The sequence below is a fragment of the Hemicordylus capensis genome, chromosome 2 (genome assembly GCF_027244095.1).
Source record: "Hemicordylus capensis ecotype Gifberg chromosome 2, rHemCap1.1.pri, whole genome shotgun sequence".
Taxonomy (NCBI): domain Eukaryota; kingdom Metazoa; phylum Chordata; class Lepidosauria; order Squamata; family Cordylidae; genus Hemicordylus; species Hemicordylus capensis.
The window spans coordinates 146,239,757-146,263,776 of record NC_069658.1 but is presented as its reverse complement, the minus strand read 5'-3'; the positions used below and the strand labels follow the sequence as shown (position 1 = coordinate 146,263,776).

At 44.7% G+C, this 24,020-nt stretch overlaps 2 protein-coding genes across 7 annotated transcripts in view; one reads left to right on the top strand and one right to left on the bottom strand.

Annotated features, from left to right (window-relative positions):
* The window catches only part of FBXO10 (F-box protein 10), a 63,001-nt gene extending 55,582 nt beyond the window's left edge, over positions 1-7,419 (top strand). For 3 of the 5 annotated variants that reach the window (XM_053288844.1, XM_053288843.1, XM_053288845.1), the window contains 2 exons: positions 1,972-2,153; positions 3,599-7,419. In XM_053288844.1, the coding sequence (XP_053144819.1) occupies positions 1,972-2,153; positions 3,599-3,776 (360 nt within the window). In that variant the 3' untranslated portion in view covers positions 3,777-7,419. Of the gene's footprint in view, positions 1-1,971; positions 2,154-3,598 lie in introns of those variants that run through there. The other 2 variants (XR_008314727.1, XR_008314726.1) reach the window with 2 other exon arrangements.
* Positions 7,420-8,052: 633 nt separating this feature from the next.
* The window catches only part of POLR1E (RNA polymerase I subunit E), a 29,851-nt gene continuing 13,883 nt past the window's right edge, over positions 8,053-24,020 (bottom strand). For both annotated transcript variants that reach the window (XM_053288849.1, XM_053288850.1), the window contains exons 8-13: positions 23,721-23,828; positions 22,698-22,794; positions 20,142-20,275; positions 18,629-18,710; positions 15,096-15,227; positions 8,053-9,317 (exon numbers count right to left, since the gene is read on the bottom strand). In XM_053288849.1, the coding sequence (XP_053144824.1) occupies positions 9,170-9,317; positions 15,096-15,227; positions 18,629-18,710; positions 20,142-20,275; positions 22,698-22,794; positions 23,721-23,828 (701 nt within the window). In that variant the 3' untranslated portion in view covers positions 8,053-9,169. The remainder of the gene's footprint in view (positions 9,318-15,095; positions 15,228-18,628; positions 18,711-20,141; positions 20,276-22,697; positions 22,795-23,720; positions 23,829-24,020) is intronic.

Genomic DNA, 24,020 nt, shown 5'->3' with positions numbered 1-24,020 from the left:
TATTTTAGGCAGCCAAACTGTGGTCTGAACTCAAGACTAGGTTGGTTTGTCCTAACCGTGGTTTTGCACAGTGCCTGAATCCACAGTTATGGTTTAATCTTGGTTTGTTTTGGTTTTCCTGCCCTTGCAGGGCTCTTCCAGAGAGGAAAGCCTAGATCTTAAGAGGATGGGGTGGGGCACAAAGAAACCACAATGTGGGGAAACAAACCAGTACTTGATGAATTTAAGTTTACGAAATAATCTTTATAACAGTGATTCCGCGTCATGTTTGAATCCAGCCTAGATTTGAAAAAAGTTATGTTCAGATGGGGTAGGCTACCACAGGTACATCTTCCACCCTGGAGTGAACCAACATATTCCCTCAATTTAAGCCTTGGGTCTAGTTTGAAGGGCCAGTAGCTTCAGACATCCTCCTCCAGTGATGCCTCAGTGATGGTTGTAGGACAAAGAGCAACGCCCTCTGTAAAGCACCTGTTGTCCAAACTGGAAATATCCAGGAGTTACTTCTGCCTCTTAGTTCTTCACACAGGCAGCACATGTGTACACTCACACACCAATTTAGGTGATAAATGTCTGAAAGTATATTAATACTAGTATTTTTTAGCCCGTTAAAATAACGGGTGCTAGTTGGGTTACGTTTTTCCCCTCTCCTCCACCCGGCTGGGCCCACTGCCACCTCTGGCCCCACACTCTTGCCTCTCTTCTCCTCCTTCCCACCCCAATCTCTTGCCCTCTCTCCCCCTCCCACCCCTCTCTCTACCCTCCCCTCCCTCTCACCCTCCTGTCCCAGTCACTCTTGCCCCTTTCCCCTGCCCCACTCCCACTTGCCTTTCCCCCTCCCCCTCCCTCTTGCCCCTCCCCCTGCCCCATTCCCTCTTGCCCTTGCCCCTCCCCCTGCTCCACTCCCGCTTGCCCTTGCCCCTCCCCCTGTCCCTCTTGCCCTTGCCCCTCCCCCTGCACCGCTCCCTCTTGCCCTTGCCCCTCCCCCTCTTGCCCCTCCCCCCTGCCCTGCTCCCTCTTGCCCTTGCCCCTCCCCCCTGCCCTGCTCCCTCTTGCCCTTGCCCCTCCCCCCTGCCCTACTCCCTCTTGCCCTTGCCCCTCCCCCCTGCCCTACTCCCTCTTGCCCTTGCCCCTCTCCCCTGCCCCACTCCCTCTTGCCCTTCCCCTGCCCCACTCCCTCTTGTCCTCCCCCCTGCCCCTCTAGCCCTCCCCCCTGCCCCACTCCCTCTTGCCCTTCCCCCCCCTCCTTTTTGAAAGTTTTACTTACCAGGCTGCCGAGAAGCTGCTGAGGTGGCCGCCAACACCCTTGCTAAGGCCGCCGCCTGCTCTGCGGCCAGGACCCTGAGAAGGTTCGCTGGCCTCCTCCGTCCATGGCGGGGCCGAGTGCGGCCGCCAGCGGGCCGGGCCTAGTCCTCTCGCCGCCGCTGCCATCAGCCCCATTCGGGCCTCCGCGGCCTCTGCCGCCAGCGGGCCCAGTCTCTTTGCCGGCGGCCACCAGCGGGCTCTGTTCCCCCACCCGCGGCCTCCGCCGCCAGCGGGCCCAGTCTCCCCGCCGCGGCCGCCTTTGCCCTCCTCAACATGGCCGCCAGCGGGCCGGGCCCAGTCCTCTCGCTGCCGCCACCATCAGCCCGCCGCAGCCTCCGTTGTCAGCGGGCCCAGTTTCCTCGCCATTGGCCGCCAGCGGACTCAGTTCCCCCGCCCGCGGCCACCGCCGCCAGCAGGCCCAGTCTCCCCGCTGCAGCCGCCTTTGCCCCCATTTCCATGGTTTCCCTTAGAACTGTTGTTGCTGATCAAAGCCTTTATTGGGTCACCTCACCAACAGCTTCCATCAGTCACCTGTCACCATGGCTTGCTTTGCAAAGGAATCTTGACCATGAAACCAGCCAACCAACTAACTGGAGCATGGCTGCAGCATTCTAGATCTCAGGAGACAGGTTCATTCCAATACTTCTGTTTGTTTCCTCTTTCCAGATAACCAAAAACAGAATCTACTGTTTTCGAGGTTATGGAATTGAGATGCTTGACCAGACCAAGGCCCTGGTGCAAGACAACCTCATTTTTCAAGGGAAGTCCAAAAAGACCATTTTGCAGCAGGTATCCAGCACTGAAGGTTGCATCATTCAGAACAACAAGCTCCTTGCTTTAAAAAAAAGGTAGGTTGGGGATAGGGCTCCCTTGTGACATGATGAATGAAAAGCCCTGCAGAAGGCTTTCTCAGATGGTTTCTCTGCAGGAATGTCAAACTTAAATTCAAGTACTTGTGGTATGTCCTCAAAGAAACTTGGGAATTTTAGGTCTGTGAGAGGAATTGGACTCTGTTAGAGAGATCTCATTGCACACTCTCAAAAACTATAATTCCCAGGATTGGGGATGGGCTATGAAAATTAGATCCAAAACCAATTTGTGTTTGTAGTGTGCTTGTCCCTAAAGAGATTGACAATAGATTCATCATTGTTTTAAACAAGGCAGATCCTCCGATTAAGGGAACATTACTTCTGTGCCCTCTCAGCTCCTTTCTTCTCGTAATTCATGAGTGAAGCGTGGGGACTCTGTTCTGTTGAGGTTTCCTCAAATGTAAGGCCACTTTATACATTAAGCAGAATCAAATGGTCAAACTTTTCCTGGGCTTCAGGTTGCAGATGGGAAAAATCTCCATGGCTAACATACTGCACAAGGGGGCGTACCTGCCTGTGCCAGTGTGCATGTGTAAGCACTGCTATGGGACTGTGCTGCAGGGCAGCAGTGCTCCATGGTAAGCACTCCAGGCACACTGTTGCACAATGCAAGGCCCATGGATTCCAATGGGCATCACATTGCATAACTGTGTGCATGGAGCACTCACCGCAGATCACTGCTGCCCTGCAGCACGGCCCGGTGGTGGTGCTTATGTGTATGCAGGGGTGTGGACAGTGCGCAAGTTGTCCACATGTCCTTGCGCAATATGTCAGCCTCTGTATTTAGGGAAACAGCCTTCCCTCTGACATGCTGCGTTAAACCCTCCCTGACATCATAATTTTTTTATGGGCAGGATTGCCTCTCTTCCGTGGCCCTAAGAAGATGCATGTAGCAAGCCAGTGATACCCCATATTTGTCCTCAGCCTGAGCTCAAATCAAAGAGAATGGGCCTTACTCCTATATTGTTAAATTCTTAGAGAAGAGACCCTATGGGAACAACAACAACAACAAAAAAGCTTGTTAAAATCGAGGATTCATTGGTCTTTAAGACTGACAGTCAACAAAAGTGTTAGGGCTCATCAATGCCTCTTGCATTTTCACCCACTAAGAGGACTGTCTTGTCTTCTGAACCCATGAAAATGCCTGCTGAGCAAAGCACACCTCTCCTTCGGCAACTGTCCATATTTCCCTTTAAGGGGCTTTGCTCAGACTTTGCAAACCACTCTTCTTGATTCATAAGTCTTCATTGCCAAAGCAATATGTGCTGAGCTGGGTGTCCTCTGTCAGCGACCTTAGTGGATAAAAGATGACTGCTGTCCCTTTGGCACACATTTTCTGGAACTAATTTGAACTCTGCGTTTTCATGGTCATTTCTGGAAGCCTGGAGTCTCAGCAGGAGTTTAATATCCTTCCATTCTTCCAGGTCTGATGTTGCCTGGACTCTGGAGAACCCTCCAGCACGACCTCACATTGAAGGATCCTCCCGGGGAGTGTCCACAGCTGGGAACAGTCAAAAAGTCACAAACATGACAGCCAGGATAGCAGCTAGAGTGGATGGAGGCTGCCATAACAACGGTAGCATCTTTTGCACTATTCTGTGATTTTGCACTATTCTGTGCATTATTTTCCTTGGCCTTTTCTTTGGCTCAGAGACCAGACTGGGAACATTTCCTATGAGTATTCACTGCAGAAGCAAATGGTTGCTTTTATTTAATCTATTAGTGTGAAATCCACCAAATAGTGTGGATGTATAGGGGAAATGTGGCTATGGCTGGCTACGTCTCTTTCCACTTGGCTTTGCTCCACCCTCCATTCCTTGGGACCCTTACCACTGCTGTCTCACCTGCACTCTTACCTTAGTGTTGTTCTTTCCCCTCCCGTCCTATTTAGCTGTAGCCCATCCTGGACATGTTAGTAAGAGGAAAAGCAGTGCCTTTGTGACATCAACAGCCATTAGACCAATCCTTACCCTTGTCTTAGATTTCTTTGGCCCTTTTCTCAGATATGTTGATTGCTCAGAAATTGTTCTGAGTTGGGAATGAGTATTGGCCTAATGGCTGCTGATGGAACAAAGTGCCATCCTTAAAGCAATGGAAATCAGTCCTATTACCTTGTACAATATTTGCAGGTAAAAGGAGCAGTGATGTGTGGAGGGCTTTTTTCCAGGTGAAAGGTTGGAAGCTCCTCAAACACAATCTGTTACTTTTCCCTCCTTCTCAGCTTTTAGTAGTATTTACCTTCTCGTACCAACAGAGTGGTTTAGAGGAGGGTGGTGAACTGACTGGCAGAGATTTGTAATAGGGGTGGAGTGTTGTAAAAGATTTTATCTCTCCTAAAAATATGCCACTTCTGACAACTAAGGTATCAGGAGGGTACATAACCACCAGCTATTTATTTAATGTATTTTTCTTGTTTAGACATCGTAGCCCTCTTGAGACTATACATTATAGTGCATACAGGACTGTACTTGTGTACATGTCTTTTTGGAGATGACTCTGTGTGTGTTTATTTAAAAGGTGGACCTGGGTACAGGTTCCCTCAAGTGCAGGGTACAGATGAAAAGCATAATGTTGTGAAAGCGTTGAACAGAACATCTGGATACCTGTACACGCAGAGCTGTATGTGTGTACACTGTACAGAGATGGTACCTGTGTTGAACATAACATGTGAATAGTACTGTTCGCTCTTAGCAGTTGCCAAAAAGCCAGTTGGTCTGGATGCCATAGTTATGCTGAAGACCTAGCCATAGTGGTCTCCCTGATAACCAGCAAAGAAGTCTTGGAGTAGCTTAAAATTAGCATTTTTCTAAAAATGGCAGTTGCAGGGGCGTAGATAGACGAGAGGGGGCCCGTGTTCATCCCTCTCTCTGGCGGTCCCCCAGAGTGAGGGAGACAATGAAGAAAATAGGGAGGGATGGAGCTGGAGGACCTTCAGGAGCTGAAAGCCTGTGCTCTTTGAACCCTTTTGCTCAACTATAGCTACACCCCTGGGCACTTGTTTTCTTGTGTGCTGAAAACTTAGCACAGTTTGTGGTATAGAGTCTGGGACATGGCAGACCAGTAATACCAAGCAGACCTCCACAAGAGCTTCGTCCTGAATTGGAGCATGTTGACTACTTTGCTAGTAACTGGGTGAATTTGCAACAAAAGAATGTAGTGCAGCTTGTACACTGCAAAGGATTTCTCAGAGGAAGGAATAGCATATAAGGATCCTGGCCCCCAGTGTCAAAATATGTTGGCGCTAGGCTAGCTTTTAGAATACCCCACAAAAGACCAAGAAAATGGATTCTTGGGGAGCTGGCAGTCTCTTCCGTCTGGGGCTCCGCAGAACTAGCAGTGGCTTTATGTAAGAGGATCAAATAGAGTGTGCAGTTAGGCTACATATTGTGCATTTGAAAATATCCTAATATGGCTGCCTACAAGAGAAAACTGATCCTTGTGTTTCTATAGAAAAAGGTTTTGGAACTCCTAAATAGCAGGTTGGCCACCTCTGTTGGACAGATTCAGCCTGATTTTGTAAGAAAGACCTTATCTGTATCTGAGACTTTATAAGAATACTTTTTAAAGTCAAGGCCTTTTGTGAAATGGCCACCCCTCTGGTCAATGTGGGGTTTAAGATCTTTCTTCTTCTAATTTTGTTCTTCATGTGGTGGGCAATGAAGCAACTGGTGAAGCATTTCCCATTACTGTGTCTTCATGTCAGGACTTTCATGCAAAATCTGTTGAATGTCTACCATGCCAGTGTTAAAAGCATAAAGACAGCAGGGGGAGGTGGGGGGAGGCTGCCCTGTGTGAGACCCAGGTCTGAAGCAGTTTGATGGAAGCTGTGCGTGATAAAGGGAAAGCCTCCTGTGTTGATTAGATGGTTTTGCTTTTTTCCAAAGCACAAACAAAAAATGTCCTCAATGTTTGTCTAACAGTGAAGACAATAGATTCCTACCTTGGTAACCGATGCAGGAATTCTGCTTATAGCATCCATCCCCCAGAAATAGCTCTCACAAATGTGCCTCCACAATACACAGCATGCGTGTGAATTCACACACACAGGCATTTGGGTCTCCCTGGGTTGTCAGCATTTATTATTAGCCTGTTCTTCTGCCTTTTGACTGCAGCTTGGTCTGAGGTAGGGTGTCACCTGATTAAATAAACCATAATCAATTAGTCGTACAAACTTTAGTTGATTTAATTAATTCTACATAAACTTGCACATGAGAGAAATTCTAAAGAAGAGAGCATGCATTGTTCTTAGATGATGCCTGTATGCGGTTTCAGGTGTCATTTCAGGAGAGGCATTTTCTCTTCTTGCTCGCACACAGGAAGGAATACCTCTCCTAAGATGGCTCTTTGCATCTGGTGTTTTTGTTAGGTATTGAATATTTTTTTAAAAAAATCTACTGGCAGATTAATCAGAGTTCATCAAAGTGTGTTTAAACCATCAATTAAACATTGTTGCCCTTATCTGTAGATACTGGCAGGGGATAATACTCATCTTCATGACATGGAGGTTTATGCAGCAGAAGCAGCTGTTTAAAGCGAAAGGTGCAGGCCTGGCTCTTCTTTTGTGGTCTGTTGGCAACCCTAACCCTGATCCAAGTCCACTATATTATACTGGTTGCTTCTAGGGTGTTTGGATAAGAGACTATGAAAAGTTGTTCCATAGCTCAAGGCAAAACTTCATTTGAGTCTGGCTGCTGGCCTGTGCTACAGTCTGCATGGCTTTGTAGAAATTCCTTGCAGGCTATTGCTGCAATCCTGTGCACACTTACTTGACTGTTCAATTGAAATTAGTGGGAATACTTCTGACTTAGTATGCGTTGGATTAGGCTCCAAGTTGTCAAAGGTATTCTACAATAGGAGTTGCAACTCAACTGATGCTAGTTGTGCTTATGTTTGTACTATATGTCACATTTGCCCAGAAGAAAATTCCACTAAGTTCAGTGGGGCTTATGATGAGGGAAGTGTGCCTAGGGTTGCATCCAGAGTCCCATGGAAACCAATGTTATAGATTAGTCACAACTAACATGACCTAGACTGGGGCCATAGCCTTCCCACTTCTTTCACTGCAGGCAGCTACTACTATTTTTAAAAGACTTATAAAGTTTTTAACTCTGTGTTGGATTATAACCTGTTCCATGGTACTAGGGTTGTTGTTTTTTTAAAAATGAATTTTAAAAAAAATTGTGTAAAGTTTTATTAAGGAAAACCTGTATATTACAAAATAAAAGTGCTATATTTTAAACACTGACCATTTAAACTGGCTTTTTCCCTCCAGACACAATGCAAGTAGGGTGACTGTATGTAAAGAAATATGGGGCACCTCTATCTTCAGTAGCCAGACAGGGATTTTGGCAGGTGTAACTCTATGGGTCATGTAGCCATCCTATGCCCTTCCTAGCTCTTGTTCCTTACCTTTTCAGCAGTGCTGGTCCAGGATGGCAGGTTGCATTGCACTGACAGGAGAGCTCTGGGGCTTGGCAGCAGGAGCTGTACAATTCAGGGGCCCTTGGCAGGGGGACAGAGCAATGAATCTTTGCCAACAAAAAGCAAGTGTGATGAAGAATATATGTGCTTAGGGCCAGAGTTTTTTCTGCTGATGGAGTCCGACAATTGCAATACAAGATACTCTCTGAAATGCCCCCTCACACTAAAAGGGAGAGAGAGAGATGATAAATGTCAACTATTTTGAGTGGTGGTGGCTTTTACTGTGTTATCAAGCTTTGTCAAATAATGGTAGAAAGCAGCTGTCAAACTGCAGGAGCAGTACTGAATGTGGCATAAGCACATATTCTTCACCACACTGTAAACAGATTCTGTAGTGAGTGGGAAATGAAATTTGTCACCATTTGTGTGACAAGATAATTATAGCCATGGAGTAATGCACGCTGTCTCCATCCCCCTATTTTGGAAATGGATAGTGATCCTTTATTATGCGCTTATGTGAAATACAATGGGGGGGAAACGACTCACACCAGTTCTTAAAACAATCAGTCTGAATGTCACAGGTTTGCTTGTAAGGTACAGCAAATAAGTAATGTTACAGAACAGTGCACATGTTTGTGTTGGCTTTGGAATGGGGGAAAGAATGGAAAAGCAGCCCTTGCATACAGGGAGACTGGAGGCAGGCTCTCTGGGGAGCCAGGGAGAATAAGATAAAGGAAAGTTGTGGTCTAGGGACAGGGCTCTGCCTTTATGCACAGACAGAGGGACCAGGGTGGTAGGGTGCTGAGGTGTAGTAGGGAAAGGGCTAAAGAACCAGAGAGATGGCAACTAGGCTTTAATGCCAAGAGGAGCCATGCTGTTGGTAGAAGAGGCCGGGGCCCTTGATAGAATGTCATATGTATAGTACACTTGTATCCTGCTCATCATGAGACTAGTAGTCTTCTATCAGAGTGCTGATCAGCTCTAAAACAGATTATTCAACAATACTACAGCAGGAGAGGCTCCCAGCCCAATTTCACCTAGAGAATGAACTCCTTCCTTCCACCCCATTTTCCTAGTTGAAATCCAGTTGCTAGTTGTACTCCACTAAAGAACAGTACCAAGAGAGGAAAGGATGAAACCCTTCTCCTGATGGTGTGTCTATCAACCCACCCACCCCCTTTCCCTGGCTTCATTTACTATTAAAACCTGCCCCATAAAAGTTCTGCCATCTCTTCTAGTTGTGCCCAACACAGCAATTCAGGAAAAAACAGAGGTCCATTGGTCACAGTCTCTGTGGTTGATCTGCTCCAAGGGGCAAGCAGAATTTTCACACACTTAAGAGCAGGTGTTGATCCAATCCTTGCTTATTAGTATTACTGTCCAGTCCAAGAAGACTGAATGTTAAAGTTACAAAACAAGCTGCAGATGAAAAGGCTGAGGCAGTAGCAAGAATCAGAAAAACAACAGGAGCCTCTGGAAGAAACTGCATTGAACAATGAAGGCTGTAAACTCAGCAAGAAGTCACAGTACATAGTTTTTAATGTTGCATTTCCTCTGGCTTGGTGGCATCTTGTTTACTTCATCTTTCGTTTCCTCTGGATTGGTGGCATCTTGTACACAGGTAAGGGCAGTGTGAGCGTCCCCAGTTTGTGCTCATCAAATCCCAAAAGACCTTTGCTTTTAGTGATTTTCAGCCTCATTGCTTTGGCAATGTCAAGAATCCTGTCATGAGAAAATACATAGAGAGTGTGTTTTAATTACATTTGTTCCCTACCAGCTTTCTGTCCTCTGCCTGTTAAGTTTTGTCTCTCCCTTTCCTTGCTTATCACCCTACACTGCCATAGGTTGTATTGCAAACTTCTTGGGGGCAGAGATCTGATATCCACCCACCCCCGCTTCTATTACTCTGCAAAGTGCTATGCGTACCGATAACACTATATTAATATAGTTTGTGTTTACTGCCCTTCTGCCCAGAACTCCATCACCCATGCAAATTTGGTTACAAGCCCTCCCACCCCACCCCCCAAAACATGCCTACACCTACCTATGCTAGTCATTTTGGATCTAAAAAGCCCACCAGTATAGTAAGGCTTCTTTGCCACAATTCTGTTGGCCACAAGTGAAAAGGCTAGTGGCTATTTACAAGCTTGCATAAAATAAAACATGCTAGTTGAATGTGGCATTCTTTCAGATCCAAAGAACAACCAAGCCTTAAGGAATGACTCCAAATATAACGATGTTCTAGTAAAAACTAATCTGCCTACTTTCCTTTTATTATCCCTACAACTGGACTAAATTTGGTTCAAATCTGTTGTTAGGTAGTCCACATTTAGACCTCTTGCATCTCAAACATTCATGCATCTGCCATCGTGGATTGAAGTGGATGGTATCATTACAAACTACACCACTGAGTTGTCCCTACAGCTGTAATAAATTTGGTTCAACCCAGTTGAGCCATTTATACATCTGCCACCTTGACATCATCACAACCTACGCGATTGAGATGTCCCTGGTTGTCACTCTCTACAACTGTACCTAATTTGGTTCAAATCAGTTAGATAGACAGTCCACCAGTTAGCCCACTTGCACCTCAAAAGTTTACATATCTGCCATCTTGAATTGGGGTGGATGACATCACAAACTACACTGTTGAAGTGTCCCTACAAATGTACCCAATTTGGTTCATATTGGTCTAGACCAGGGATTCTCAAACTTGGTTCCTCAGGTGTTATTGGACTTCAGCTCCCATAATCCCCAGCCTCAGTGGCCTTTGGTTGGGGATTATGGGAGTTGAAGTCCAATAACACCTGAGGACCCAAGTTTGAGAATCACTGGTCTAGACATTGCGAAGTTGAGAGTGGGACACATACAGAATGCCAGACGATCTCATAAACCTACTAAAAAAAAAATAGGCTAAAAAGGTGACACTTTTTTAGTTATGTGGGTGCACAGCCCCATTTACTGCTCTGAGTAGGTACCAAAAATTGTCTTAACCTCATTTATCTTCATGACAACACTGAAAACCTCCCAAACAGAGAATTTAAAACTGCTTTCTCACTGGACCAGAGCTCTTGAAAACAGAGGGTGGAACTACCTGTTGGGTGGTAACCATGCGGTTCTCAATCCCATATATCCCAGCAATGTGCAAAGTGGGGGATTTGCAGAGAAGCAGCAGCAGATGGGAGATGACATGCTTAACTCTTCCTCTATTTGCCATCACACACACATCTCAAATATATAAACATATCAAAATGTTAAATAAATAAGACACCCAGATGAGGGGTGAGGCAAGGCAAAGGAGCCACAGGGGAAGATTTCAAAGAAAAGCAGCAGGCAAGAAATACCCCTCATCCACCCCTTCTCCCCTGCTAATGCTGCACCTAGAGCACTGCTTTGCATGGCAGCAGCTATCACAGGAAACTAGTGTCTGTTGTGGAATATGCAGCTCTGCCCAGAGACAGACTGGAGGCAATAGAAAGGCATCCATTCTGTAATCTGTTGTTCCATGTTTTATAATATATCCGTACCTTAAACTTTCATACCATACCACCATTCTCAGCTACTCTAAAGTCATCCACTCTCTTAATCAACTCTGCTAGTTCACCCTTGTGGTTCCCTATGCCTGGAACTCCCCGAGACACACCAAACATGTACAACATTTCAACCTTACTAGCTTCTTTCAAATCTGCCTCAAATCTCAATCTCCAAATGACTTTTGAGGAAGTCAAGCTAGAGCACATGTAACTGCTTTTGCTCACATTAATCCTTAGCTACCCACATATCTCCCTCCCCTTCCTCACAGTCAATTTTGGATTGTAAGCTCTTGGGGACAGGGCCTGGTTTAAAAACAAACACACAAGCAGCATGCACACTGATGGCAATATAGACGTCTTCATAATAACCACAGCAGTTTCCATCACATTAAAGTCTAGAGTTTAGATATTTAGCTGAAAGCTTCTGATAATACTTATTAATAGCTCAAACGTTAATTGGAAATGAGGTGTTCACTTGGGAGTTGCAGTCTCATTTTTCTCAGATTTGGTGTAAAGGAATAATTCATTGCGTACAAATAGCCAATTCTGCAGGAAAAGGCTCTCAAGATGGGATTTTTTTCCACACAGTTCAATAACATTGTCATAATGGAAGAGGTCATAGCTATTGGACAGCTTCAGCAAAAAAAAAACTTGTCCTTGGGAGTTTCTATCTTCCACAAGGTGGGAGGAGCAAGTTAAGCCTGGCTGATCTCAAATTGCTCACTGAGGGCAAATAAATTGCAGTTTCAGCCACTCACTCACTAACAATCAGCTGCCCAAATGGCAGGTCAAAGATTCCCAGGTGGATACTTCAGCCTGTTCAATTACACTTTGGATTGAATTCTTCACTGCATCATACTCTCTCCAGGGACCTGCTGTAGAAACTTACTGTATCCCATTTTGACTCACTCATTTCAGATGACTTTAGATCCAATTAGCACCTCTTGAAAAAGGACATTTATTATTGAAAATCCATCTCTAGGAATTCCTGCTCCCAACATGGAACAGGATTGCCACTTTTAGCCTACTTTCTTTAAAGAAAGTAAGCTTATAAGAACACCCGACTTTCTGTGGCAGTGTGTGTGTGTGTCCCTATCAACTTCACAATGCCTGTACTGATTTGGACCAAATTTAGTACAGTTGTAGGGACACCTCAACTGCATAGTTTCTGATGTCATCCACCCCAATTCATGATGATGGATGTTTGAAGTGGTAGTTGATAATTATCAATTGAGGTTACAATGAAACGACAGTAGGCAGATTAGTTCTTACCAGAACCTTTTTAAATTGGCCCTGCTTCTGTCAGCAACCTGTCAAACAAGTAATTTAGCAAAGAGAAAAAGGATAAGGAAAACTACACCTACTAAATATCTGCATGTCCTGTTGGTATTAGAGGCACAGGAGCAGGACATGTAAGGAGCTGGCAACCCTTCCAAGAAAATATGAATTAAAATCTCCTAAAACAAACTATTTGCCCACAAAAGTCTCTGGACTTCATTAGAAGAAAACGGCACTGACATAAACGTAATGAGGGTTGAATTTTTATGGAAAAGAAAGGGTGGAAGCTCAAGTTTACAAGGAAGGAATCAAACTCAGACTCCTAACTTCAAGTAGGACTTGGCTGTATTTACATGGTGGCAAGGACAAGATCTCCTGTACATGGTCAGAAGTACTTCTGCTATTTGATTGTCATCTATATCTTCCTATTTGGCATACTTTGTTATCTTTCCTGGCAGCTCATGTTTGCTACCTAAAAATCCTACCAAAAAAATGTAGATCTGCACATCCTCAAATTCAGGGAGTTGAGCCATTAAACATTTGGGTTCAGTTCTGGTTCTGCTTGATTTTCTAACTCTCCAACTATGTTCTGTTTCAAACACCAACTTTAAGTAGTAGTTTAGTAACTGGTTCAAAAACTTTGAATTGGTTTTAAACTGGTTTACATACATTTCATGCAGAATACTGCCTTTTGCCTGCAATGTAGTTCTATGACGAATACAATGATAACTCTGGAGAGCCAGTGTGGTGTAGTGGTTAGAGTGCTGGACTAGGATCGGGGAGATCCGAGTTCAAATCCCCATTCAGCCATGAAACTAGCTGGGTGACTCTGGGCCAGTCACTTCTCTCTCAGCCTAACCTACTTCACAGGGTTGTTGTGAAAAAGAAACTCAAGTATGTAGTACACCACTCTGGGCTCCTTGGAGGAAGAGCAGGATATAAATGTAATTAATAATAATAATAATAACAACAACAACAACAACAACAACTCCCACTTAAGAACAAATATTTAACAGGTTTCTTTGGAAACAAAGGATTTTATAAACAAAATACATATAACATGATTTAAACACACCCAAAAATACCCGTTCTAGGATGAATTGTAGACTGGCAGCAAGGAAGAACTGCAGTGCCAAGGGAAACAAGAAGCTTCTGGTTTCATTCAAGAATCCTCCATGCTGAGGCCTTGTTGTTGGGCAACAACTTGTAGGTGGGGAAGCCTCTACTTGAGCACCAGGGGGACTACCAGTCCTTGGCCCTGCCTACTAAGCTTCATGCTCTCGCCCCCACCCCCCAAGATAGCTCACTAGAAAATTTAGTTTCTCCAAATGTAGTCAGAGCAGAAAGAAGCCCTCACCACCCCACAAAAGACTCTCCTGAGGGCCAGATTACTGAACCAGTTTCCAGTGCTTGTGCTTCGGGGTTCAGTTCCATCCAAGGCAACCAAGAGATTTTAGATCAGAGTTCAGTTCCAGTTCATTAAAGGGAGGAGGGAGAAAACACAGCGCACTCTGAACTGGTTTGTGTGTTCAGGTTTGGTTTTTACTGCTTTCTCAAAACCTGTGTTCCATGGGCACTTCACTGAAGAGATATCATAAGAAATACAAGGATCTCTAAATCTTAGGGGGTCCTAATCACTACAGGACAGGCTACCCAGCATCAGGGAGTAACTTCTGTCACTGCAGTTGTATCGCCAGGTACATGAAGCAGCGGCACTGCTGAAGCTAAACCAGTCTGGGTCTGGACAGTGCTTGGATAGATCACTTGGGAACCTCTATGGACACCACTCCGAGCACCCTGGAGAAAGTGGTGGATGTAAATGCACCACCTTTTCTCTCCCATGAGGGAATGACAAGCACACAGGGGGACCCCCTGGGGGTGGGGCTAAATCTATCACCTGCCAAGTAACCAAGTTTGGTCTCAACCATGTCTCAAATTACAACTTGTTTACTTCACCCCATACAGCTCCACGCAGCCTCCCCGGCCACCTCTACCTGCTAAGCTCCAACCCTGGTTTTGTTTCTTGGTTGCTCTAGTGTGCCAGAAAAGAGAGCAAGCGTGCGTGCGCGCGCGCACACACACACACACACACACACACACACACACACACACGATCCAAGAAACAATGCCACACACATTCATTCTCTGTGCCCAGAGTAATGGAGAATAAATAATTACGGGCACTCCTAGGGAAAACATGCAATCCATTTCTATTTCTGGCCCTGAAGATACAACTTAAAATTTCTTACGTTTCTTAATTTTATTACTTTTATTTTATATTGTATCTATTTTATTGTTGTGAGCTGCCCCGAGCAGTAGTGTATTTAAGGGGCGAGGCATACATATTTTAAATACATAATAACAAACAAACCCTGCCTCCCCACCCATGTGTAATTTGCTTGTTAGGTGGGATCACAAAGCCAGTGTGGTGTAGTGGCTAGAGTGCTGGACTAGGACCGGGGATACTTGAGTTCAAATCCCCATTCAGCCATAAAACTAGCTGGGTGACTCTGGGCCTGTCAGCCTAACCTACTTCACAGGGTTGTAGTGAGAAGAAACCTAAGTATGTAGTACACCGCTCTGGGCTCCTTGGAGGAAGAGCAAGATATAAAATGTAAATAAATAAAAAAGCTCTCCATTAATTTAATAAGAGAACAGGTAACAAGCATAGGAACGGCATTACTCTTACTTGTTTTCTCGCAATTTCAGATCCCGCTGCAAAACTGTCAGGTCTGTTTGGAAGTTGTTAATGTGCAAGGCCAGGGCTATGGCGTATGCAGTTATCTTGGCTCTCATTGAAGCAGAAACCTTATTCTGAATCCTAAAACACAGATGGTGAAGAAAGGTTAAGAAGAGAAACACAATTCCACAAGATGCGCTACATCCAGTACTGGGTACACTCCATATTCTAAAAGTCAGAATTCTGCATGAGGAAGGGATTAATTATGCACCACACATAAATTATGCAAGTCTTAATATCTATCTGGGTTTTGTATCATTTATTCTGCAGTTTTAACTCTCTCACTATTTATTTGGTACTTGTTCTGTGCTTGTGTGGGATCTCAGCACACATGCTGCGAGCACCTCTTGGATGTGGCTGTGAATACCTCTTGGTTGTGGGGCACTGGGTTATGGAAAAGTATTTTAAAGACAAGAAGTAAGCAGAAGAGGGATCTTAGAAAACATGCAGGGCTGTGTACATACTAGGATTGCAGCACTGGAGACAGAAACCGGCTTCCAGAGTGCCTTGTCCTTTTATTTATTTTAAAAGTAGGTTTCTAGACCTTAGAGCTGCCAAGAAACTTCAGATTATGTGGGATTCAATGCCTGGTGAAATCATGAAAGCCGGGGAGGTAGTCAAATAAGGAGGCCAGCAACAAGGGGACAGAGTTTTCAGCACTCTGCATTGCTCTTTTCTCTTCCTCTTAACCAACAGAAGCAGACGAGTCAAAATAGGTATATATACAGACTTGCATAGATTTTTAGAGGCCACAGAATTCAGCCTTATTTGATATTTGGGCCTAGAATTTTGATTTAGTACAGAACTGATGTAAGCCTTGTAATAAACAGGCTCAGCTTGTTGTGCTTGGTTGAGGCTTATGCCCAGTTTCAAGTGGGAGTAGTCTATTTGAGTTCAAAATTCATTATATTCCTCTAGAGAAAAAGAATTACCACTCAGATCACTATAAAACAAAGGCTGCTCAAGAAAGACCTATCACTGACCTTCTGGACATTTTGGGTGGGGTGGGAAACTGCTAGAATGTTATCCCTTACAGTTCATACAGACAGGCTGTACTCTAGCAGCTGATAAAAGAAACTGGGATGAAGGGGATAGCAAGGGAAGTATTATTTAATAGGATTGCCAGCTCCTGCACCAAAAAGGCCTCTTGTGCCTTTACAAGCAGCAAAAAATGGGAGCATGCAGCTTCTCCCACCACTGATGTAGCGCTGCAAGCATCCCCACTTTCCAAACCCTGCCATGCATTTACAGGTGAAACTCGAAAAATTAGAATATCGTGCAAAAGTTCATTAATTTCAGTAATGCAAATTAAAAGGTGAAACTGATATATGAGATAGACGCATTACATGCAAAGCAAGATAAGTCAAGCCTTAATTTGTTATAATTATGATGATCATGGCGTACAGCTCATGAGAACCCCAAATCCACAATCCCAGAAAATTAGAATATTACATGAAACCAATAAAACAAGGATTGTAAATAGAACAATATTGGACCTCTGAAAAGTATAAGCATGCATATGTATTCAGTACTTGGTTTGGGCCCCGTTTGCAGCAATTACTGCCTCAATGCGGCGTGGCATGGATGCTATCAACCTGTGGCACTGCTGAGGTGTTATGGAAGACCAGGATGCTTCAATAGCGGCCTTCAGCTCTTCTGCATTGTTTGGTCTCATGTCTCTCATCCTTCTCTTGGCAATGCCCCATAGATTCTCTATGGGGTTCAGGTCAGGCGGGTTTGCTGGCCAATCAAGCACAGTAATCCCATGGTCATTGAACCAGGTTTTGGTACTTTTGGCAGTGTGGGCAGGTGCCAAGTCCTGCTGGAAAATGAAGTCAGCATCCCCATACAGCTCGACTGAGGAAGGAGGCATGAAGTGCTCCAAAATCTCCTGATAGACGGCTGCGTTGACCCTGGACTTAATGAAGCACAGTGGACCAACAGCAGCAGATGACATGGCTCCCCAAATCAACACAGACTGTGGAAACTTCACACTGGACTTCAAGCATCTTGCATTGTGTGCCTCTCCATTCTTCTTCCAGACTCTGGGTCCTTGGTTTCCAAATGAGATGCAAAAGTTGCTCTCATCAGAAAAGAGGACTTTGGACCACTGAGCAACAGACCAGTTCTTTTTTTCTTGAGCCCAGGTAAGACGCTTCTGACGTTGTTTGTTGTTCAGGAGCGGCTTGACAAGAGGAATACGACATTTGAAGCCCATGTCCAGCATCCGTCTGTGTGTGTTGAATGGCCTTTTCCTGACAATCCGCTCCAGGCTGCGGTCATCCCTGCTGCTTGTGCACCTTTTTCTTCCACACTTTTCCCTTCCACATAACTTTCTATTAATGTGCTTTGATACAGCACTTTGGGAACATCCAACTTCTTTTGCAATTACCTTTTGAGGCTTTCCCTCCTTATGGAGGGTGTCAATGATGGTTTTCTGCACAACTGTCAAGTCAGCAGTCTTTCCCATGATTGTGATTCCTAATGAACCAGACTGAGAGACCATTTAAAGGCTCAGGAACCCTTTGCAGGTGTTATGGATTGATTAGCTGATTGGAGTGGGACACCTGGAGCCTACTGTTGAACCTTTTCACAATATTCTAATTTTCTGGTATTGTGGATTTGGGGTTTTCATGAGCTGTACGCCATGATCATTACAATTATAACAAATTAAGGCTTGACTTATCTCACTTTGCATGTAATGCGTCTATCTCATATATCAGTTTCACCTTTTAATTTGCACTACTGAAATTAATGGACTTTTGCACGATATTCTAATTTTCCGAGTTTCACCTGTATTAAAGAGACAGAAATGCAACCTCATTATAGACTAGAGAAGGTACCAGAAAAGAAAGAAAACAGCTGCATGAATTGCTCTTTATTCAAAGCATGTAGATTTATACAGACTTTCCCCCTTGAAAAATACAACAGATCACTTGAGTTGATGTTTTAAGAACAAATAGAAGACTTTTCCCCCTTTTGAGTGGGGGAAAAATTATCTCACAAAATGCATGCATTGGGCCAGTTGGGATGATACTTTCCCCCTGCCAAACCAGCCTATGTGATTAAGGTGGAGAACACTTGACTTGTTTTCCAGATGCCCCGATATTTTCTCAGGCAACTTACTTCATTACAAAGGAAAGTTTGACTGAACAGCCCCCACATATGATAAACAAACATGTTGGGAGGGCATTAAAATGTCCAGGAAAGATTCAGAACAAGGACACTCTTGGTGCATCCCCCTTCCTAACTGGGTGGGCCAGCTCAGTGGGGAGAGTATCATACAAACTAGCCCACTGGGAATAAAGTCTCATGCAGCCATTTTCTTTCTGCCTTAGAGTAGATCTACTTTTGATCCCTTGATGTTGCAAAATCCTGACTGTAGTGAGTCTCCCAAGAGTGATCAAGGCCTTGCCCAGTTCAAGCCCTGAATTATAAGTTTTGCTAGATTCTTCATTAGGGACCAAAATAAAAGGGTCTACCTGCCATTGCCATAGGACAGTGCTGTGAAGGTTTTCACAAGTTTGTTACTGATGATATGTGGACAATCGGGTCCCATCGCATCTGGAACAGTAAGTATTTTTCAGTTAGGTTTTCGACAACATTTACCATACCTTGGGCAAAGCCAGGAGGGCTGCCATTCCCTAGGACTAGAAAGCTCATTTTAGTGTTGGGGTGCCAGACGCTGATTGGCTTGGGATGACTTCTGGTAGCTACAGTTGTTTTGGGGTTATATTTGGGGGGAGGGGGTTGCATTACATAGTCATCAAAAACATTTGTGATTTACAAACCAGCTGAGTCAAAGAGCTTGCATTTTAATCCCACTGAGATTTAGCAGCTCTCCTGATCTGGGGATCAGGTCACAAATGCCTTGATCGGATTCCAAGATCGGATTCACACAAGATGATTTATTTCACTAAGATCACCTCTGTGCAGCAAAGCAACACATATGCTGCATGTATCGTGCAAGGCATAACCAGGGCTATGTGCACACTGGAAAACTGAGCAAGCACAGTAAAAAAGATGGAATATATACTGAGCATAGAGTGCAGCACTCTTTCAGAATCTCAGCTATCATATTCTTAAAATGCAAGTTACCAGCCTTCAGTGCAGCAAATAAAAAGTGAATAAAGTCTAGTAAAATTTCAGAAACCTGGAAGGGGCTGAGTAAAATTTCCAGTGCTTTGCCCCGCCCTGGGATTAGCAGAATAAATTACGCAAAACAAAAAGCTTAATTGGCATAAACATCAGTATAAAGATAAAGTTGTGCTGTCGAGTTGGTGTTGATTCCTGGCGACCACAGAGCCATGTGGTTTTCTTTGGTAGAATACAGGAGTGGTTTACCATTGCCATCTCCCGCACAGTGTAGGTTGCAGAAATTTGTATTCTGCAGATTTCCAGAAAGATCAGTCTACACTTAGGTTGTGCTGGGTTATTAAAAGAATAGGCTCTCCATTCCCTCTCCCCCCACCCCACAATCTCTCTCATGGGAGAACACAATAGTGACAGATTACATTGTGGCTTTGGCCATTGTGGCTGGGGATGACAGGACTTGTAATCCAAGCATCTGGAAACCCAATGTTGATGACCTAGCCTATAGGACTCCAATTTGAATTGCCAGTTTGAAATCTACTAGGTCTTCATTACTTCAAGTATGCCGATACATCAACCATAAGATTTCCATGATGCGAGATGAATATAAATGCGTACACTGGTAGATATTGTGAAGAATGCATCCCAATGTACAGCCTGAACTGGGCATCTTTGCATATTGCCCAATGTGAGGTATCCCCAAGAGATGCTGGGGAACAGGATGAGAGCATAAACAAAGGATTCAGCATACTGCCTACGGCCACTATAAATGAACTGTGGCCCTCAAAGAATCAAAAGCAAGGATTTTAAACGAGTTACAACATTATCCAGATCAGCTGGCTTGACTTTCTACTGCTCAGATAGATTATCTTGGAGTTTAGGTAAGCAAGGAAAAAGCCTTACTTTTATTTTTAACCACCCTCCTGTGGCTCAGCTGGACAAGACAATCCAAAAACCAGAGACATCGGGTCTTGTGGTCACGGGTCTTCTCATCCAGAGGCAGGGACTTAAGTTCATCCAGGACAAAGGAGCAATAGCTAAGCAAGACAAGACAGAATTGTCAGTAGGCCAAAAGGCAGTCCAGCAACAGGAAGCAAGAATTGCTCTTTCAGCTACTGTAAATTTATTATTATTATTATTATTTTTTATTTGATTTATATACCGCCCTTCCAAAAATGGCTCAGGGCGGTTTCAATAGAGTTCTGTGTGGCTTGAAAGCACCCATGCTTCTGCATCAACAGAAATCAGCCAAATTAAAGTTAATTCCCTGGCCATTATCTATACAGGCTTTCTTCACTATCCGTGGTAGTATACTCACCACCCGTGGTTTCATGTATCCACAGTCGGGTAATGGGATACCCGACTTTGGGTATCCTGCAAAAATGGGGTTAATTCAGAGAATGGTGGCCAGAATGGGTTGGTGGCCACGTATGGGTTGGGGTGACTGGAAATTTATCTACCTATCACATTTATATACCGCCCAAACTTTCGTCTCTGGGCGGAAATGACCTCTGGGGTCATTTCTGGCAGCCATTTTGATCACGGGAGCCATTTTATGGCTCATTGTTTAAAAACCTCTCAAAAATGTTATTTTCACCTGAAAAGGGGGGGACGGGACATCCTTGGACTTCTGATGGCCCGCGGAGCACTTTATTTGGCTCATTTTCATGTTTTGGGGGCAAGGGGGTTGAGTCTGGGAACCTAACCCCCGCATTCCTACAGACCCAATGACTCATTATCTACTGTTTCGTTACCCAGGGTAATATGCAGGAATGGAACCCCCACGGATAATGAGGTACTCCTGTACACTATTTCTAAAGAGATGAAAATGTTATGATCCTTATGGACTGATAACCAAAGTGCCTGTGGATGGGGGTGAACTGCAGACACATTGGTGTACAAAAAATTTGAAGAAAAAACCCTAAGGAGGCCAAAAATACCCCAAAATGTCCCCTGTAAGTCAATGGGATGGAATGTTTGTGGGCCCAGAGTATAGTTAAACTGACAAGCAGATGAGCCAAGCTAATGGGATTCAGTGGCGAGGAGCAAGGGGAAGGAAGGAATGCCAGAACAGCCAGCAGGAAATTTCTCTGCTTGAAAAACATTCCCTCAAGACATACACAACCCCTTCTGCTTCTAAAAAGGAAAACTGTCCAATTATCTCCACATAAGAAAATGCTAAAACTCTATAGCTCCCTCACCAGTCAGGTTACCCTGTTCTGTTTCTGAAGGGGAAGGAATTCGACACAGTTAATCTCTTCATGTTATGAAGTACTGCCCTCCTAGGCACTGGTGGGCAAGTTTCGAGGTAATCTGCTCACAACTCCTCAGCCGTACAGAAACATTCTGGGAGGTCCAGATAACCACAGTAAGACTTATTAGAAGAAACATGTTGTAGCCTACTCTGTAGCACAAAACTGAAGAGCCCTGCTTCTTAACATTAAACTCTTGAAGCTTCGTGGCTGATGAAGAGGAGGTGGGACTGAGCATCAGTGTGCCTCTCCTTGGGGGAAAAAGCCCCCCAAATGGGGTGGGGAATTGCTTGTGAAATAAGACTCAAGTTGGAGGAGGGACCTCTGCCTCTGTTGCCAACTTTCATTTTTTCACCATGCTCAGCCACAGGCACAGGTCACACATGCACCACCAGGGATGTAGTGCAACATTTTGTTGCGGGTCCATACTTGGAATATCTACTCTCTTATTTATTTCTGCCCTGGTGCCCTCATACAATTATGATCAAGGAACACAGACTTCAGCAGCTAGCTGAATACCTGGCTTGTGGTCCTCCTGGTTTGGCCCTCCTCGCCTTCCCCATGCTGGGTCCCTCGCCACCGCTTGCAGCCCTGCCTCTTCCCAATTCCTATGTTTGTTCCTTGTCAACCTTTTATCCTCTTCCCAGCTCCCTACCTATTCCTCAATAACAAGGCGAGATGATTTGCCTTGGTTTTAATTCCTTTTAAGAACAAGGCATTTCACACGGCAGGGAAGGTGGATTCTGCAGTATGTCAATTCATCTTCCATAAGAGAGGATGGAAAGTGGAGGCGGGGTTATGACCAGGGTAACTCAAGGGCAAACTGGTCCAAGTATATTACCATCACTAGCTCACCTCCTCTGAAATCAGCCCTGGGGCATTGCCACACAGGGGGGGGGGATCACAGGGTTAGTGCATTAGTTCCAGGAAACAAGGTCACAGAGCTGATTTGTATCTGTGTATACACCACTAGATTCTTCAGGGATGACTGGCACCTGCACGCCATCTGCAGTGACACTGGAGACATGGAAGTTCTCTCAGCAATGGCTCATTCACACACTGCAGCCATCAAGTGCATGCATCAGCTGATCCTCAACGTGTGCAGCCATTTCAAGAAGCAAAGTAATAGCTAATTTACACTTCTATTTTAAGCAGCACAAGGCAGTGCATCAACACATTTTTGCCCCAATATTTGGAGCAGGCTTACCTTTTCTCTTCTGCCATCTTAAGGATTGCAGCTGCAGTTACGCTCATGAAAGCTGCAGCTGGAGCCTGAAGTGCCTCATATTCAGCAGGGGAAAGAACTGAAGGCGTTTTCGGAATAAGAACGCTGACAGCTTCTAAAGGCTTCCCTTGGAATCTCTAAAGACTGACAAAGGCTCAGATCCTTATCCCTAGAGGCAGCCCTGCCATAAGGCTAAGCGGGGAGGCCACCATGGGCTGGATACCATTAAAGAGCAGGAGGAGGCGGGGGAGACAGATAGATTCAACTCCTGGATCACAATTCATTAGGACTGCACAGCCATCCCACCCACACACCCTTTCTGGTAATTTGGGCCCTTTGTTAATCAATGCATTTTCTGCTCAAACCATGAAATAACTTAGGCTGCCCACCCCCGATTACTTCAACTCACAAGAAACAGAAGCAAACAAAAGGTTGACATGATGAATAATGCTTTCCTATATAACAAGATACTAGAGCACTTAATGAAAAGCGGGGAAAGCTCAGGAGGAAAGAGATTAGAATTGCATTTGCCATTGCCAGGACTATCCATGATTATGGCACAGCGAGAGAGAAAGATACACTCTGGCCAATTGTGTGGAAGCTGAGATGTCAACACCTCTCTAGCCCCAGGCAGAGCCCTCCATTTAGGTAGGGCAGAGGGAGGAAATGCTGGCCTCCCTGCAATGGTTCAGACTATCTGTGATCAGACTTCAGGAGTACCTGCATCTCTAGCCTACACACCAGCTCTATACACTGCTGCATCATTTCTGCCTTGCCCCCAACTTTGAAATGGTATCTTTGGGATTCTCTGTATAAGTGCCCCCTCTTGACCCCATCCATCCATCCATGGCTGAACAAGGAACACTGACCTTTTTCATTCACATACAGCTCTCCCTCTCTCCTGCCCTTTGACACTGAAACCTGTTCCTTTTCCTCTACATTTACAGTATGTCAGGGTATTCCATGCTAAAATAAAGCAGCGGGATTTTTGCCCAAAAAAGATACGGTCCTCAAATTTGTAGACATCTTCTGGTTTGTCAGCATCTTCATGGCATGGAGGAAGGATCAAGGAGGCATCCGCCTTTTCATCCTCTGCCGCGTCACTGACCAAAGCTTAGAAAGTAAACAGAATGTTTTTATGAGCTGCAGGAAGAGAATTAAATGTGTGTACAGAAGAGGCTGTGTTTGGGTCATGCAGCAATTTTCACCAGGTGCATTTTGTCTTTGTATGCAGTTCATCATATTTATTTTAATCACCTTTTTATACTGCCAAAAACACATCATAAAAGGGTAACACCTTTCCCC